Source organism: Chelonia mydas, chromosome 1 (assembly GCF_015237465.2).
Source record: "Chelonia mydas isolate rCheMyd1 chromosome 1, rCheMyd1.pri.v2, whole genome shotgun sequence".
Classification (NCBI taxonomy): domain Eukaryota; kingdom Metazoa; phylum Chordata; order Testudines; family Cheloniidae; genus Chelonia; species Chelonia mydas.
The window spans coordinates 6,051,320-6,070,191 of NC_057849.1; the positions used below are offsets into that span (position 1 = coordinate 6,051,320).

Consider the following 18,872-nt stretch of genomic DNA (forward strand, 5'->3'; position numbering starts at 1 on the left):
GTGAGTTCAATCCCTGAGGGGGCCATTTAGGGATCGGGGGCAAAAATTGGAGATTGGTCCTGCTTTGAGCAGGGGGTTGGACTAGGTGACCTCCTGAGGTCCCTTCCAACCCTGATATTCTATGATTCTAAGATATGTTGGACAGAAGGAGCAGGAGGTGGGACTTCAGGGGGAAGAAGAGGGCCAGGGGTGAGGCCATGGAAGGGGCAGGGCTCTTGCATGTGTCTTGCTTTTTTCTTTTGAGAAGGTGCTCACCCGACACTCAATGGGCTGGACTGGGACAGGAGATAGTTGTGACTCTGGTCTACCGCTTTGCATTGCTGGGGCATCAGAAACGGAGGGGAAGGGAATATGAGCCTGAGTCTCTTGCCAGGGCTCCTGTGTGTCAGACTCTCACTCACACAGCCAGCTCTGCTCTGTTTCCATGTGGAGTGGGCTCAGCAGGTGTGCGGTGTGCAGAGCCGCCAATGGTGGTGATGAGAGAGGGGGCTGGTTGAATGGCTTCTTTTGCAGTTCCTGCATTATGATGTCTCTGGTATGACTCAGTCACAAGCACCTGGCTGAGGGCTTGGGGGAAGGTTGGGTGCCTGTGCCCCTTCAATAGCCCCATCCACAGCTAGTGCAGCCCTCCTGGATCACACAGCAGCCAGAGCACTCAGGAAGGGCCAAGACTGTGACCACAAAACAGCCCTGCAGCTTTTTTCATGGCCTAAGGATGTTTAACCAGAGATGGGACAGTAAGAGGCCAGGTGTAATGGGAAACAAAATCCAAATCCCTTGTCTTTACTTTGTCAGGAATTCTGAGGTTGGAGCAGCCACTGTTATGGCTCTTTATGAGCCAATATCCTACCAATCCCATGGCTCTCCATGAACACAGTCACTTTGTAAATGCTGCTGCCTTCCTTGGTCTCCTTCCCCCCAGTGCCCTGTCCTCCCTCAACAGTTAGTGGAAACAACCCCTATACCATTGCTTAAGGCCTTAGTCCCTGTTACGGTTCCTTTCCTACTCTCAACTCTAGGGTACAGGTGTGGGGACCTGCATGAAAACCTCCTAAGCTTACTTTTACCAGCTTAGGTTAAAACTTCTCTAAGGTACAAACTATTTTTCCTTTTGCCTTGGACTTTCGCTGCCACCACCAAACATCTAACTGGGTTTATTATTGGGAAAGAGTTCTTTGGAAACGTCTTCCCCCACCCCAAAATCCTCACCAAAACCTTGCACCCCCCTTCCTGGGAAAGGTTTGGTAAAAATCCTCACCAATTTGCATAGGTGAGCACAGACCCAAACCCTTGGATCTTAAGAACAATGAAAAAGCATTCAGTTTCTGAAAAGAAGAATTTTAATAGAAGTTAAAAGAATCTCCTCTGTAAAATCAGGATGGTAAATACCTTACAGGGTGATTAGATTCAAAACATAGAGAATCCCTTGAGGCAAAACCTTCAGTTACAAAAAGACACAAAGACAGGAATATCCATTCCTTTCAGAACACCTTATTTTCTCAGCCATTTAAAGAAATCATAATCTAACACATATCTAGCTCGATTAATTACTAAGTTCTAAGACTCCATTCCTGTTCTGTCCCCAGCAAAAGCATCACACAGACAGAGAGAAAGGCTTTGTTTCTCCTTCCCTCCAGCTTCTGAAAGTATCTTGTCTCCTCATTGGTCATTTTCGTCAGGTGCCAGTGAGTTTATCCTAGCTTCTTAACCCTTTACAGGTGAAAGGGCTTTTCCTCTGGCCAGGAGGGATTTTCAAGGTGTTTACCCTTCCCTTTATATTTATGACAGTCCCCATCTGCATGTCTCTTTACGGAGTCGATATCAGTAGCTCATGTAATCACAGATATAAGCTTCCAGGATGGAATAAGTTGCCATGTCCAATGTTCCCTCTAATTTTTGACAGGCCATGTGTGGCAAAAATTTATTCTGTGGAAATTTTTGTGCTTCTGTGCAAATTTTTGTGTGTCCGTTGTTTCGCTGTGTGCTAGGGGTTTAGGATATGTGTGTGCACACACATGCGCACAGCTTAGAGGGAACAGTGGCTGTGTCCTGTGTTTCTTGTTTCCTTTGCTACCAGTATTGGGACCGGATGATAAACTGACCCTTCACTTCACGAACACCCTGATTATCCTCGAACGAAGGTGTTTGCTTTTCACGCTGTACACGATTGGGTTAATCAGCGGAGGAACCATCAGGTAGACATAGCCCAGGACAATCTGAAGCAAGGGAGAAGAGCCCTTCCCGAATCTGTGTATCAAAGTGAGGCTGAACTCTGGCATGTAGAAGAGCAGGACAGCGCAGAGGTGGGAGACGCAGGTGTTCAGGGCCCTGAGGAACTCCTTGTGGCACGTGATGCTCAGCACTGTTTTGATGATCATCACATAAGAAAGGAAGATGAGCAGTGAGTCCAACCCCACTGTTAGGACCGTAGTAAACAGACCATAGATGTTGTTGACTGTGATGTCCGCACATGCCATTGTCATGACCTCCATGTGCAGACAGTAGGAATGGGAGAGGACATTGGCTCGACAGTATTGAAACCTCTTCAGGAGAAGGGGGAGTGGGAGTATCACGGCCACCCCTCTTAAAACACACACCAGTCCCATCTTGGCTATTCTCGCCAAGGTTAAGATGGAGGCATATCTCAGTGGGTTACTGATTGCGATGAAGCGGTCAAAGGCCATCAACAAGAGCACAGAGGATTCAATGCATTGAAGTGACTGGATAAAGAACAACTGGGAAAAACAGGCGTCGAAGCTGATCTCCCGAGAGTTAAACAAGAATGTGCCCAGAATTGTTGGTATGGTGGCTACCGATAAACCAAGGTCTGTGAAGCCCAACATGGAAAGGAAAATGTACATGGGCTCATGGAGGCTTGGATCTGTTTTTATCATGAACAGAATGACTGAATTTCCTAATATTGAAATAACATACATTAAGCAGAAGGGGAGAGAGATCCAGAGATTTTGGACATCTTCCTGCCCAGGTATCCCGGTGAGAAGGAACACTGAAGATTTGAATTTGGTGTCATTGACAGCTGACATTATGTACTGTGAAGATCCAATTTGTTTTGAACTTTCCTTCCTGAAAGAAAAAGAACAGGAGACTAGTTGATCTTTAACAAGACATCTTTCCACTCTCTGTACAATTCTAGAGACTCCTAGAAGCTAAAGAAAAATCAGCAAAAACAAAGTCTAGGATTTACACAACCGATACCAAGATAGACATTCGCAGAGTGGATGAGACCTGTTCTTCATCCAGCCCAGTATCCACTGGCCAGTTCCACATGCATCAGAGGAAGGTGGAAGGAGTTCTGCAATAGGAGGCTATAAGATAACCTGCTCCCGATGTTTCCCCCTGACATCCACTAGTTAGAGATATTTTGTGCTGTAAATCAGGAAGGTTTAGAGCCATTCCAAGAGTTTTTAAAACAGTCATCACTTGTGTAATTTGATTTTCTGGTTACCCATATAAACATCCAGTCTCTCTGAATCCTGCTAGGTTCTTAGCCCCATTGATAGCTTGTGTCTGGGATTTCTGCAGCCTACCTGAGCACTGTGTGATTTTACAATTGTGACCTTCCCACAGACACCCTTTCTGGCCCTACTATTCTGGGTGTGGCCCATTGTATAAAGGGCAATTTATTTATTTATTTATAATTATTTTCTCTACTCCTGAAAGTCCAAATTATGCCACTGCCTCTTTTCAGCACATGGGATAAATTCCCAGGGCCATGTTATGAATTTACTAACTTTGACTTCAGCTGAGTCACTCCAGATTTACATGTGTCAATTCGATAAGAACCAGGCTCTATTCATTTTCCCTAAACAAATGCTCCTGGTGATATACTCTGACCCCCAAGAATGCCTCCAGGAGAAGCCTAAGTACTTTGCCTGGCCAATATTGACTAAACACAGAAATTTTGATCTTCCTACAGGTTTCTCTTCATCCTCACAGTAACTGCTCTCTCTCCCAGTGAAAGTGTCGGCAGCTATCTGCAAAAATACAAGCTGACAAGGAGAGTTACTTCATCTGGGCTTGGAAGGGGTTGGCGTCACAAATGTGTGAATAGTGCAAACCTAATCCTCTTCAGTGTGCAAGTTACTTCAGCCATGCTCATGTAACAGCTAATGGTGAAAATTACATACAATCCCTATTATACTCCCCTTTCCTGCACCTCTGCTCCGCTCTTTCCTGAAACAGAGACCAGCGGTCTTTTACTCAGGACTTTTTGGAAAGTCTTGCACAGGTATTGCAGAGGTATTGTGTTAATGACCCTGATTAGAAACAGCTTCTTGTTCTTTACCAGGAGATAGTATCATACAACTATTCAACATCTTTATTAATGATCTGGATAATGGGATGGATTGCACCCTCAGCAAGTTCACAGATGACACTAAGCTGGGGGTAGAGGTAGGTACACTGGAGGGTAGCGATAGGTTCCAGAGTGACCTTGACAAATTGGAGGATTGGGACAAAAGAAATCTGATAAGGTTCAACAAGGACAAGTGTAGAGTCCTGCACTTATATGGAAGAATCCCACACAATGCTACAGGCTGGGGACAGACTGGCCAAGCAGTAGTTCTGCAGAAAAGGACCTGGGGATTACAGTGGATGAGAAGCTGGATATGAGTCAGCAATGTGCCCTTGTTACCAATGTCAAGGTTCCTTCCCCACTCTGAACTCTAGGATACAGATGTGGGGACCTGCATGAAAACCTCCTAAGCTTACTTTTACCAGCTTAGGTTAAAACTCCCCCAAGATACAAATTAATTTTGCTTTTGGATTTCCACTGCCACCACCAAACTTTATCTGGGTTTACTGGGAAATGTAGTTTGGACACGTCTTTCCCCCCCAAATCCTCCCAACACTTGCGCCCCACTTCCTGGGGAAGGTTTGGTAAAAATCCTCACCAATTTGCATAGGTGACCACAGACCCAAACCCTTGGATCTGAGAACAATGAAAAAGCATTCAGTTTTCTTACAAGAAGACTTTTAATAGAAGTAAAGGAATCACCTCTGTAAAATCAGGATGGTAGATACCTTACAGGGGAATTAGATTCAAAACATAGAGAATCCCTCTAGGCAAAACCTTAAGTTACAAAAAAGACACACAGACAGGAATAGTCATTCTATTCAGCACAGCTCTTTTCTCAGCCATTTAAAGAAATCATTATCTAACACATACCTAGCTAGATTACTTACTAAAAGTTCTAAGACTCCATTCCTGTTCTGTCCCCGGCAAAAGCAACATACAGACAGACACAGACCCTTTGTTTCTCTCCCTCCTCCCAGCTTTTGAAAGTATCTTGTCTCCTCTTTGGTCACTTTGGTCAGGTGCCAGCGAGGTTACCTTTAGCTTCTTAACACTTTACAGGTGAGAGGATTTTTCCTCTGGCCAGGAGGGATTTTAAAGGGGTTTACCCTTCCCTTTATATTTATGACAAGGAGGCTAATTGCATATTGGGCTGCATTTGTAGGAGCATTGCCAGCAGATTGAGGGAAGTGATTATTCCCCTCTATTCGGCACTGGTGAGGCGACATCTGGAGTATTTTGCCCAGTTTTGGGCCCACCACTACAGAAAGGATGTGGACAATTTGGACAGAGTCCAGTGGAGGGCAACAGAAATGATCAGGGAGCTGGGGCACATGACTTATGAGGTGAGGCTGAGGGAACTGGGCTTGTTTAGTCTGCAGAAGAGAAGATTGAGGGAGGATTTGATAGCAGCCATCAACAGCTATCTGAAGGGGGGTTCCAAACAGGATGGAGCTTGGCTGTTGTCAGTGGTGATAGATGACAGAAGAAAGAGCAATGGTATCAAGTTGTCGTAGGGGAGACCTAGGTTGGATATTAGGAAATAGGTTAGGTTAGAGTGGGACTTAAAATGTAGTGTCTGTTTTCTGGATGTCATCACAACCTGAAAAGATGGGTCTCTAAGGTGCCACAAGTACTCCTTAGCCCTCATTCAGTCACTTCTCAGCAAACAGAAGTCTAGTGGCTCCTCTGTCCCTGGGTTAATAGCTGACTGGTTCTCCTCAGACTCTGTTCTGTCAGACTGTAGCCTGTATCCAGAGTGGTAACAGGCACAGGGATCAGGATAGAACTCTCTAGTACATAGTGTCCCCATCAGCTGTTATTCAGCCAGGATGAGGGTTTGCAGGAAGTGGATTTGAAAGTCAAATTCATGGAAATGGAACTTTGTTTCCCACAGGAAAGTAGTCTATTGCTCTCTCACTCTCTAACTGTCTCTGTCCGGTGTTCATAAGATCCGTAGCACCCAAGAACGGCACTGGGACAGACAAGGAGCTGTGCTTCCATAATGAATGTGTGTGTTAAACCCAGTTTTCTCTAGAGCTATATTAAGTTAACTTTTGGGATTTTTATGTTACATCCATATTGGGTGAAACCAGTATGGCTCTTCTCAATTTAACAGCAGGCTGCTGGAAAACAAACAGCATGGGAAGGCACAGATCAAGAAAAGTTATCACTCAGTCAGAACTTCAGGGAGGTTAAGTGACAACACCAGAGCTACCGGTTGGGAAGAGCCTGTTTCTGGGCTCCAGCCGTGTCACAAAGCTTGTTTTCCAGTGCTGGGAGCCTATCCAGAGATGGGGCAGCTTTCCTGAGAAGCTCTTCAGACTGCAAAGATAGACATTGTTGGGGAAACCTGAAGGCCCTGGGCCCACCTGTATCTGAATCAGAGTGGGAGGACTTGGGGTCAGAGAGGAGTACAGACTGTTCTTGTAAAACCCTCTTATTCTCCCATGTTAAGCTTTATTCCCAGCGTTCAGATTACACAGTGTTTTGCTTCAAGAAGGCTGGCTGGTCACTCATCTCAGCACTGGTCACAGCCTCCCAGAGGGAAAAAGCACAGGTGCCGAACCCAATCGGAGCTACTGTGCAAGCAGAGTCCCCCCACAGTGTGTTGTGGCCCACGGCCCAGTCTGAGGATGTGCAGATCGCAGGATTCCACCCTATGAGAGGGAAGGATACGAGGTCCGACATGTGGCACTTGGAGACCAGAGAGGGGCAGATATCCAGGTAATACTGTAACTCTGAGGGGTATCTACAGGGCAGAAATGTTGAACCACTCAGCCAGTCAGGAAACAGTAATATTCCCTATCATACCTCTTACCACAGAGCAACGCAGCTCTGAATTCCTGCCTTCACAATCGAGCCAGAGAATACAACCTTTGAAAATGCATTTGCTGGTGCCATTTCCAGGAGCAAATAAACCTGAGGCGAGTTGGAAACTAGTCATGGATATTCGGTTGGGTCTCCTGTCACTCAACCCCTGGTAGGTTTGGGCCCAGAGTACACAGAAATGGGACCCCTCTAGAAATGGAACCCCTTGAAAAATCCTGACTCACTACATCAGTGTTTTAGCACTGCAAGCTCACTTTGAATGTCAGATTTTTGTGTAGCTTGAACAACCCACCGTGGAGCATGGGCAGATGTGGGGGAGGGGTTCCCAAGCTACCTAGCGTTGCCTGCCCTTCAGCCCCATCACTGAGTCACCCCGACAGCCCAGCTGAGTCCTTTGCCTCTGCACAGAACATCTGCCAATGGAAACAGCTTCCAGCCTTTACACATCACTTCGCTTTTTAAAGTTAGTGAAACGTGCCAACATACCTAGACGGGGAGCCACTGACACCAGAGGTCTTCACCCTAAATGACAAGGAGCCATTGAAGAGCTTACATGGGCAGGAGGCAGAATCTGTTCATCTAGGCAGGCAACTGTGTTTATGAAGCATGCTTGCACATTCCCTTGTGGGCCACTTGGCCATCAGGGAACCTCAGTTGCTTGGCTTAGTGTGCACCAGCTTTAACCTTGTCATGGCCAATGGCAAAGTGCAGGAGGCCAAATCACAGGGAATGTGTGGTGATGCTACACAACTGGACTGCAGAGGAAGCCCTACTGCAGGCTCTATTCCTGTAATGTGGGCTTGTCATCACTGTTCGTATGGTTCCGATTAGTCACAGGGCTACCCCGGGTGTGGTGAGTGGTAACGATGATGATCTCACAACTGTGATATTGCTGAAATAAAAGAAATAATAATAATAATAATTAATAATATAGGACAAGATTTCTCCTCGGCAGCCCTCTTTCCTACATTACAAACCCAGGGTGCAGGTCAAAAAAGGTAGATTATTAGGGGGGAGGAATAGCTCAGTGGTTTGAGCTTTGGCCTGCTAAACCCAGCATTGTGAGTTCAATCCTTGAGGGGAACATTTACGGATATGGGGAAAAAATTGGGGATTGGTCCTGTTTTGAGCAGGAGATTGGACTAGATGACCTCCTGAGGTCCCTTGCAACCCTGATATTCTATGATTCTATGAATCCACAAGGCTCCATACATGCAAATTTCCATCGGATCATTCCAGGAGTCGAAGTCCCTTCCCTTCTCCCTGAGGAATGAAAGTCGGGACCCCGGATCTAGGGGTCCCCAATGATGTGCATAGATTTCAGTGATCCACTGGTGGCTAGGCCCACTCTCCCACAATCTCTGGGCCTTCATAATTGCTTTAGGAGCCTCCCCAGTTCCCTGCTAGCACAGGTTCATCACAGATGTGCTACCAGGGCCTGTCAAAGTAGCCACTGCCCACAGGATCTACTGCAGGGGCGTTGTACAGTGTGAAGGGGGCTGCAGAGAGATAGGAGGGCTGGTCAGAGTAGCTGATGAACACAATACCCCAGTCCTAGCCTGGGCAGGAGATTTTGACCTTTCCATACCCAGAATCCAGCCATAGACTCAGTCAGTGCAAACTTTGCTTATATTGTGAGGAAACAGCAGACGAAAATCCTCCAATTGCTGTTGTGGAGCCAAGAAGCTGCAGCTGGGCAATATCAGGGCAGCTGAGCATACAGAGAACAATGATCCATTTTCTATGAAAACTCACCCTAAAATATGGATGAAAAGGAAACATTTCAGTTTTACCTCAGAAATTTAAATGCGAGGAAAATCTCTCTGTTACCTAGCCCAGATCTAGCCTCTGTCAGCACTAGACCCCATCAGCATCCCACACCGAACAGCCCCTAGGCGTTGGCTAGGGTGGTTTTGCCACCTCTGTAAGACTGGCAGCCCCTGGAATGGCCGGTCTGTAGCAGCCCATCGATCAGAGGAACAATTTAAGAACATAAGAATGGCCTTATTGGGTAATACCAATGGCCCATCTCGCCTAGTGTCCTGTCTTCTGACAGTGGTTAGTGCCGATAGTTCAGGGGGAACTAACAGATGAGTGCAATTATGAATTGATGCATTCTTTGTGTGTGCTCCCAGCTTCTGACTATCAGAGGTTTAGAGACACCCGGAGCATGGAGCTTCATCCGTGATTAACTTGGCTAATAGCTACTGATGGACATATCCTCAGTCAACTTATCTAGTTCTGTATTTGACCAAATATTCTTTTGGCTTCAGAACAGCCCCTGGCAATGAGACGACAGCCCCCCAGCCTGAAGCAAATACTCACCAGCAACCACATACCACACAACAGAACCATTAACCCAGGAACCTATCCTTGCAACAAAGCCCGTTGCCAACTGTGCCCACATATCTATTCAGGGGACACCATCACAGGACCTAATAACATCAGCCACACTATCAGAGGCTCGTTCACCTGCACATCCACCAATGTGATATATGTCATCATGTGCCAGCAATGCCCCTCTGCCATGTACATTGGTCAAACTGAACAGTCTCTACGTAAAAGAATAAATGGACACAAATCAGATGTCAAGAATTATAACATTCATAAACCAGTCGGAGAACACTTCAATCTCCTGGTCACGCGATTACAGACATGAAAGTTGCGATATTACAACAGAAAAACTTCAAAACCAGACTTCCAGTGAGAGACTGTTGAATTGGAATTCATTTGCAAATTGGATACTATTAACTTAGGCTTGAATAGAGACTGGGAGTGGCTAAGTCATTATGCAAGGTAACCTATTTCCCCTTGTTTTTCCCTACCCCCCCCCCCCCCAGACATTCTTGTTAAACCCTGGATTTGTGCTGGAAATGGCCCACCTTGATTATCGTACACATTGTAAGGAGAGTGATCACTTTAGATAAGCTATTACCAGCAGGAGAGTAGGGTGGGGGGAGAGAAAACCTTTTGTAGTGGTAAACACCCATCTTTTCAAGGTTTGTGTGTATAAAAAGATCTTATGTACTTTCCACAGTATGCATCCGATGAAGTGAGCTGTAGCTCATGAAAGCTTATGCTCAACTAAATTGGTTAGTCTCTAAGGTGCCACAAGTACTCCTTTTCTTTTTATTATATCCCTGTTTAGTCTTCTCTTTTTCCAAATGGAAATGTTCCAGGCTTTTAATGTAACCTCATATAGAAGCTGTTCCATACCCCTTAACATTTTTGTCACCTTTCTCTGTACTTTTTCCAATTCTAATATATCTTTTTTGAGATGGGATGAACAGAACTGCACAAAGTATTCAAGGTGTGGGTATACCATTGTCAAGGTTCCTCCCCCACTCTGAACTCTAGGGTACAGATGTGGGGACCTGCATGAAAAACCTCCTAAGCTTATCTTTACCAGCTTAGGTCAAAACTTCCCCAAGGTACAAAATATTCCACCCTTTGTCCTTGGATTGGCCGCTACCACCACCAAACTAATACTGGTTACTGGGGAAGAGCTGTTTGGACACATCTTTGCCCCCAAAATACTTCCCAAAACCTTGCACCCCACTTCCTGGACAAGGTTTGGTAAAAAGTCTCACCAGTTTGCCTAGGTGACTACAGACCCAGACCCTTGGATCTTAAGAACAATGAACATTCCTCCCAACACTTGCACCCCCCCCTTTCCTGGGAAATGTTGGATAAAAAGCCTCACCAATTTGCATAGGTGACCACAGACCCAAACCCTTGGATCTGAGAACAATGAAAAAGGATTCAGTTCTCTTACAAGAAGACTTTTAATAAAAATAGAAGTAAATAGAAATAAAGAAATCCCCCCCTGTAAAATCAGGATGGTAGATACCTTACAGGGTAATTAGATTCAAAACATAGAGAACCCCTCTAGGCAAAACCTTAAGTTACAAAAAAGATACACAGACAGAAATAGTTATTCTATTCAGCGCAGTTCTTTTCTCAGCCATTTAAAGAAATCATAATGTGACACGTACCTAGCTAGATTACTTACTAAAAGTTCTAAGACTCCATTCCTGGTCTATCCCCGGCAAAGCAGCATACCGACAGACACACAGACCCTTTGTTTCTCTCCCTCCTCCCAGCTTTTGAAAGTATCTTGTCTCCTCATTGATCATTTTGGTCAGGTGCCAGCGAGGTTACCTTTAGGTTCTTAACCCTTTACAGGTGAGAGGAGCTTTCCCCTGGCTAGGAGGTATTTCAAAGGGGTTTACCCTTCCCTTTATATTTATGACAACCATGGATTTATATAGAGGCATCACAATATTTTCTGTCTTATCATCTATCCCTTTCCTTACAATTTTCAACATGAGCAGTGGGTGGAGTCCTCTGGCCCCACTCCTTCTGCCCCACCCCCACAGCCGGAATGTCATCCCCACCCCCCCAATCCCAGAGAATCCCATATCTTTCACAGATCCCATGGCAGACCCCAGATATTGGAGGCTCCCCGGGCTGGCCAGAGTCCCCTCAACCATGCTGACCCTACTTTATTTAGACCCCAAGTTGCCCCAGGGGAGATGCTTGTCTCTTCCCAAAGAACCTCAGCTTTTAATATGCCCAATTCAGGTTCCAGGATAGCTGAGGAGGTGGTTGTGAAACTGCCCCCGATTTTAATCATAGTTGCATGCTGATGATATGATTATGAAATAGTTATATGCTTTTTGTACAAAAATGTCTTGTGAGGTTCCTATGGAAAAATATGGTTTCCAGAATAAGATGATCCTATTTATATCCTTGTATCATTTTTGCATCTGAAGTTATGAATATTGAGTATGTATCTGTATTTCAAATGTCATTACTCCTGAGTGACACCCACTAGGCAAAATACTTATGGTCCAGACAGCTGGTTGAGAAGGGCCTATTCCTAGTAATGGGACATTAGGGGAAACAACAGTCTGGAGGAGAAGTTTATACGCCATCTGGTGAACCTTCAGGAGAAACCTCAGGACTGTGTATGGATAACGCCTGCTATGACACTGCAGCACATGCAAGGGCATGGAACCAGACCACAGGACACTTAACTCCATTTATATTTTTCTGCTATATAATATGGGGAGTGACAGCATCTCTTGGCCTCACTCCTGGGGGAAGTGCTAGTCCTAGGCTAAAGGGATTTCTCGTCTGCATATGGAAACTTGGTGGACTGGTTGTATCATCAGGCAGGGTGAGAAATTGTTAATTCATATCCAATCTATCTAGCATGTTAGCCTTAATTAGCATTTTTGTTTATTTGCTAGGTAATCTGCTTTGAGTGTATTTCTATCACTTTTAATCACTTAAAATCCACCTTTTTGTAGTTAATAAACCTGTTTTATGCTTTAACTTTACCAGTGTGTTTTGAGTAAAGTGTCTGGGGAAGATCTCAGCTCTGTGTAAAATGGCTGTTGCATATCTTTCCCACATCAAGGGGAAAGTGACCTATATTAATGAGCTTATGCTGTACAGACACTTGTGCAGTGCAAGATGGTATAAATTTGGGTTTATACTCCAAAAAGGGTGCAAGGCTGGGGAGCTGGGAAATTGGCTGTTGTCTCTTGCCTGCCTTTGAGTGGCTTAGGTAAAGCACTCAGGAGGCTCAGTTGGGTGTGCGGTGCCACCTGCTGTCATGTTGGGTGATAGCAGGGCTTGTGGAGGCTGACTGTGTCACCAGCAAAGCAGTGTAAGATTGGCCCGCCCAACTGGAGGGTTAACGGGCAGAGCGGTTTCCACAGCTCCCAGACTTCTCCCCAGGGGTAACAGCCTGTCACAGCAGTATGTGTTACTCATCTTCTTGGTTTCATTAGTAATCTCCATGGAATGCAGCAAGATTACTGAAGAAGCTGAGTAGCACATATTGCCTCCTCAACTACCCTGGAAACTGCATAGCACATAAATAATAAAAAGTTCCCTGTGCAAACCCTGCAACTGCTGGGCAGTGGCCACAGCTGCACCAGGGGAGGCTTAGCCTGTCTTGGCCTATTACATTCACAAGCTATGGTTCCCAACAGTTTTGATTACGTTTTTCCAATGTGTCTAATTTTGTATTAATCAACACTGAATTTCATCTGCCATTTTGTTGCCCAATCTCCAAGTTTTGTGAGATCCCTTTGTAATTATTCACAGTCTGCTTTGCACTTAAATATATTCAATTATTTTACATCATCTTCAAATTTTTCCACCTCATTGCTTATCCCTTTTCCCAGTTCATTTATGAATATGTGGAACAGCACTGGTTACACTCCAGACTGCAGGATGACCCCACGATTTACCTCTCTCCATTCTGAAAACTGACCATTCACTCCTACCCTTTATTTCCTATCTTTTAACCAGTTACTTATCCAGGAGAGATCCTTCCTTCTTTTCCCATGACTGCTTATGTTTCTTAAGAGTCTTTGATGAGAGATCTTGTTGAAGTTTTTTCTGAAAGTCCAAATACACTATATCATCTGGATCACCCTTGCCCACATATATATTGACCCGCTTAAAGAATTCTAACAGATTGGTGAGGCATGATTTCCCTTTGCAAAAGACATGTTGACTGTTGCACAGCAAATAATGTGTCTGATAATTCTGTTCTTTACTATAATTTAAATCAATTTGCCTCGTACTAAAGTTAGGATTTCAGGCCTATAATTGCTGGGATCACCTCTGGAGTCTTTTTAAAAATCAGCATGATATGAGCTATTTGTCAGTCACCTGGTACAAAGCCTGATATAAGTGATAGGTTACATATCACAGTTTGTTGTTCTGAAATTTGATATTAGAGTTCCTTCAGAACTATTGGGGGAATGTCATATAGGCCTGGTGACTTTTAATGTTTAGTTTATCAGTTTGTTCTAAAACCTCTGTGATTGGTTGTTCCCCGCATCTGGATGCCAGTGGAATCACTGAACTCCGTATCCATTCAGCTTGGCGGGCCTCTCTGCAATGCTCTTCTGGTGACACAACCATCCTCTCCAGGCCCTGTTATCATCCAACATGACCGCAGTTGGCATCGCACAACCAACTGAGCTACCTGAGTGCTTTACCTAAGCCACTCAAGGACAAACAGGAGAAAACAGCCAATTTCCCATATCCCCAGCCTTGCACCCTTGATGAATTATGAACCCAGAATTATGCCATCTTGTACTGCAAAGGGATCTGCACAATGCATGCTCATTAATATATGTCACTTTCCCCTCATGTGGGAAAGATATTGAAGAAACTTTATTGACAGAGCTGAGATTTTCCAAGACACTTCACTCAAAACACACTGGTTATGATAAAACATAAAGTTTATTAACTAGAGAAAGAGAGATTTTTAGTGATAAGTGATAGCAAGAAGATCCAAGCAGATTACTTAGAAAATAAACAAAAATGCAAACTAAGCCTAAAATACTAGATAGACTGGATAGACTTTGGACTCAGACTGCTTTCTCCCAGCCAGACATCTAAGATGAGGCCGCCATGGCCATTGCTCCATTTCTTGTCAGTTAGACCTATTCAGCTTCAAGGGCTCGCAAACACAGGTCGAGTGACTGTGCTGAAGCTCCCAGCATAACTGTGACACTCCAACACTCCCCTCAGAAATCCACTACCTACCCCTCACTGTCACTCCTGAGCACCCCCACATCTGCCACAGACACCGAGGTGCTGAAGTCTCAGGGCTTCCCAGAAGCCAGCTGTCACAGGAGGCTGTGGTAAGAGGTCTTTTATAGACAAATGTCAGAGGTGTTGCTCTGTGGAACCCTGACATAGCCCTGAACTTAGGGTCTCAGAGCTTCTGAGCACCTTGAATGTCTTTATCCTCTCACCACTGCTGTGAGGCAGGGCAGGGCTTTATCCACCTGTGCAGAGACTCAGAGAGTGCCAAGAGCTTGCCCACAGTCACACACAGCAAGGGAATCAAACCCAGTTGTTTTGAGTTGCAGAGCAGTGCCAGACCACGGGGCCAGCCTTCCAGCTATGTGAGTGGTGAGAGGCCTGGCTCAGTTCTCTGCTGCACCAGCAGAGCAACCCCTGAGCTGCAGACAGTGGGGATGGCCAGGAGCCTGTTATCAGGGCTGTCCTTAGGCATACACCGCATATGCGGCTGCATAGGGCACCCAAAAATTTGGGGCATCCCAGGTCTTAGTGTCCCCGTCCGCCCCGCTTCTTCCTATCTCTGTTCTGACCCTTCCTGCAGGTTCCCACAGCTAGCTGCTGCTGCCTGGTGACTCTTACTTCAGAGGGGATCTAGTAACTTAAAAGTGAAAAGGTCTTCCAGCCTGCTGGACCTATTAGCACAACATTGAAAGGGTTAAGAGCCATTCAAGTGGTAATGAAGCCATTTAAAGGGAATTTGCCAACCCCTAGGTACATACTGTCAGTTTCTGAATTTACTGATGTGAACAGTTGTGCATTACTGTAATATTTACTCAGAACATGTTAGCCTACTCAGCTGGACCTTTGTTTAAAATTTGCTTTAAAATTACTTCATTAGACGATTGCTAAAGATTCTAAAGTCACATCTCTAAAAAATCCTTGCATAGATTTTTAGATCCACAATGTGAGTATTCATCTTTAACCTTAAATGTTTGGATCTTCAGACATATAGTTTTTTAAATAAATTCTTCGAAATACCACTCTTATCTAAAATACACATTTTAATTTTAATTACTATAGTAGAAAAAACTTGCTTCCAAAGTCTTCCTGTCCTTTCTCTCCATCCCTTTCTCCCTTCACCCCCCCCCCCCACCCTGTTGAAAAGAGTCTAGCCCTTAAAGGGACAACTCCCCTTTCCTTCCACATAGCTGAACAAACAAGTTTCCCTTTCTTTACTTCTGACTATTTGATTAACTAGTTTTAAGAGATCCCTCCAGCAAAATCAGTACCTTAGTAAGATATAAAATAGATTAATAGATTCATAGACATTAAGGTCAGAAGGGACCATTATGATAATCTAGTCTGACCTCCTGCACAATCCAGGCCACCAAATCTCACCCTGCCACTCCTGCAATAAACCTCCCACCTATGTCTGAGCTATTGAAGTCCTCAAATCATGGTTTAAAGACTTCAAGGTGCAGAGAATCCTTCAGCAAGTGACCTGTGCCCCATGCTGCAGAAAAAGGCAAAAAAAACCCAAGGGCCTCTTCCAATCTGCCCTGGAGGAAAATTCCTTCCCTACCCCAAATATGGCAATCACCTGAACCCTGAGCATGTGGGCAAGATTCTCCAGCCAGATACCCAGGAAAGAATTCTCTGTAGTAACTCAGATCCCACCCCATCTAACATCCCATCACAGGCCATTGGGCCTATTTACCATGAATATTTAATTACCAAAACCATGTTATCCCATCATACCATCTCCTCCATAAACTTATCGAGTTTAATCTTAAAGGCAGACAGATCTTTTGCCCCCACTGCTTCCCTTGGAAGGCTTTTCCAAAACTTTACTCATCTGATGGTTAGAAACCTTCTTCTAATTTCAAGTCTAAACTTCCTGGTGGCCAGTTTATATCCATTTGTTCTTGTGTCCACATTGGTACTGAGCTTAAATAATTCCTCTCCCTCTCCGGTATTTATCCCTCTGATATATTTATAGAGAACAATCGTATGTCCCCTCAACCTTCTTTTACTTAGGCGAAACAAGCCAAGTTCCTTGAGTCTCCTTTCATAAGACAAGTTTTCCATTCCTCGGATCATCCTAGTAGCCCTTCTCTGTACCTCTTCCAGTTTGAATTCATCCTTCTTAAACATGGGAGACCAGAACTGCACACAATATTCCAGACGAGGTCTCACCAGTGCTTGTATAATGGTCCTAACACCTCCTTATCTCTACTGGAAATACCTCGCCTGATGCATCCCAAGACTGCACTAGCTTTTTTCACGGCCTTTTCCTTTGTTATGCCTAAAATCTTTGGAAACATATTTTTTTAAAGTTGGTGAAATTTCATAAACATGTCTATTGTTATGGAGATCACACAAAGTAAATGAGTGTTCCCTTTTTCTAAAAGCAATGAACATTGTTATAAACACACTAAACCTCTGTGACTGATTAGTTTAAAAGAATGTCTTTGTTTCAAGGAGTTAAATATGTAGTAATCTGGAATGATTACTTTTTGAAGGCTTAAGAGTACATTTAAAATATAAAATCAGCTAATAAATACTGATTAAGAAAATGTAAAACAGAGAAGAGCTACATCATGTATTCCATAATATTTAATGTTGTATTCAGCAGGACAGCTGACTTGCCCTTACTACAAAGTTTTGGCAAATAAATCTCTGACAAACTTCAGGGTATATCAAAATACCTGTGACTGACATTTTTTGTTCCTAAATTTAGTGCTTTTAATTAGGTACCTTCTGTGTGTCCAGTCTTCACCTTCTGGCATGCAGTGGAAAACATGCTCCATTTTCTTTTGAGAAAAAACCCACTCTTCTGCAATTTCTTTCTAATGTCATTTGCTTCTTTTGGGTTCAGGGATTTGCCTGGAAGTGGGTGATTAGGGAGGGGGAGGGAAGAGAGGAGGGAGACAGTGGGGAGGGGCTGGGCCTGGGCAGAGTGGGGGTATGGGCGGGGCCACAGGCACAAGAGCTGGGCCTTAGGATCTATGGAGCCCTAGGCAGTATTATTATACTGGTTCCCCTATGCCCGAAGGCAGCCTGGTCTCACAGCCTGGGGGCCGGGGGAAGGGACAAGGCAGCAAGGGTACCGAGGCACCCGGCCTGCCTCATGGCGGCAAAGAGTCACAGTTCCCCACAGAGACCCCCGTACCCTCTCCTTCATGCAGAATGCGCCGCACTGGCACCTTCGGCGCTGTGCATACGGCCCCGCCTGAGGACACTGCAGCGCGCCCTGGGTGTGTGGGAGCCGACCCGCTCTTACCTGCTGTCATGGGCAGTGGGTGAAGCTGCCGCGTGGGGAGGCTCGCTCCGCAGCTGACCGTGCCTGTTACAGGGGTTTGATTCACTGGCCTGTTCTTCCCCTGCCTCAGCAGAGTTTAGAGCAGCCTGGGGGCTGGGCTGATCTATGCCCTGTGGTAACGGCTTGCAAGAGCACAGCCCACTCTGGCCAAGACCTTCTGGACAGGGGCCACCCCAGAGTGCCCCTTGGGGCCTGAGATAGCATAGCAGGCCCCCTGTCCTTCCCTCTAAGGTCCTTGCAATGACTTACTCTCAGCCTGGGAAACTTAAAACAAGAGCCCCCTTTGTGGGGTCACATTAATTCAGTCATCTCCAAAACACAGGCTCTCCTACTGTCCAACCCGATCCTACTCCTTTACTCAGGAACGCTCCCACCTCCTCCTTACTGGGGTCAGTCTTGTTTCAGGCTTGCTGAAGCCTCACTGGCTTCTCCCCAGCTGGCACCCATGATATCTTAGTCCCTTTCCCCGGGACTGAGCGAGGGCAGCTGTCTGTCCCCTGCTGGTGTGGCCCATGTTTCGAGAGAGGATGCAGCCTGCCTGCCCTCCTAAGGCTCCTCCTCTTTCACATGGAGTGCAGGGAGCCATGCCCTGCCCTACAAGGCCCTTGTCCCAGGCCCTTAAAAAACAACAGTAGCCTGGGATTTCCCAAAGCACTAACTATTCCCAGGGACCATCTTCCTGTCTCGCACCAGCTGGCTCTACAAAGCTTCTCTCAGCTCTAAAAGTCACAGGAATCTTAAAGGGCCACACCCTGGATATTAGGAAAAACTTTTTCACGAGGAGGGTGGTGAAGCACTGGAATGGGTTCCCTAGGGATGTGGTGGAATCTCCTTCCTTAGAGG

The 18,872-nt window shown here is 45.4% G+C and overlaps 1 protein-coding gene and 1 long non-coding RNA gene across 2 annotated transcripts; both read right to left on the reverse strand.

The window, feature by feature from the left end:
* Window positions 1-2,105: 2,105 nt before the first annotated feature.
* Window positions 2,106-3,044, reverse strand: LOC102942139 (olfactory receptor 51G2). The gene has a single exon (XM_007054852.4). The coding sequence runs from the start codon at window positions 3,042-3,044 to the stop codon at window positions 2,106-2,108; it is 939 nt and encodes a 312-aa protein (XP_007054914.4).
* A 441-nt stretch (window positions 3,045-3,485) lies between these two features.
* Window positions 3,486-15,816, reverse strand: LOC122461916. Its single transcript, XR_006284171.1, has 3 exons — window positions 15,669-15,816; window positions 12,928-12,931; window positions 3,486-3,497 (listed from the first exon to the last, which is right to left on the reverse strand). It is a non-coding gene; the product is annotated as an uncharacterized LOC122461916 (long non-coding RNA).
* Between the last annotated feature and the right edge of the window lie 3,056 nt (window positions 15,817-18,872).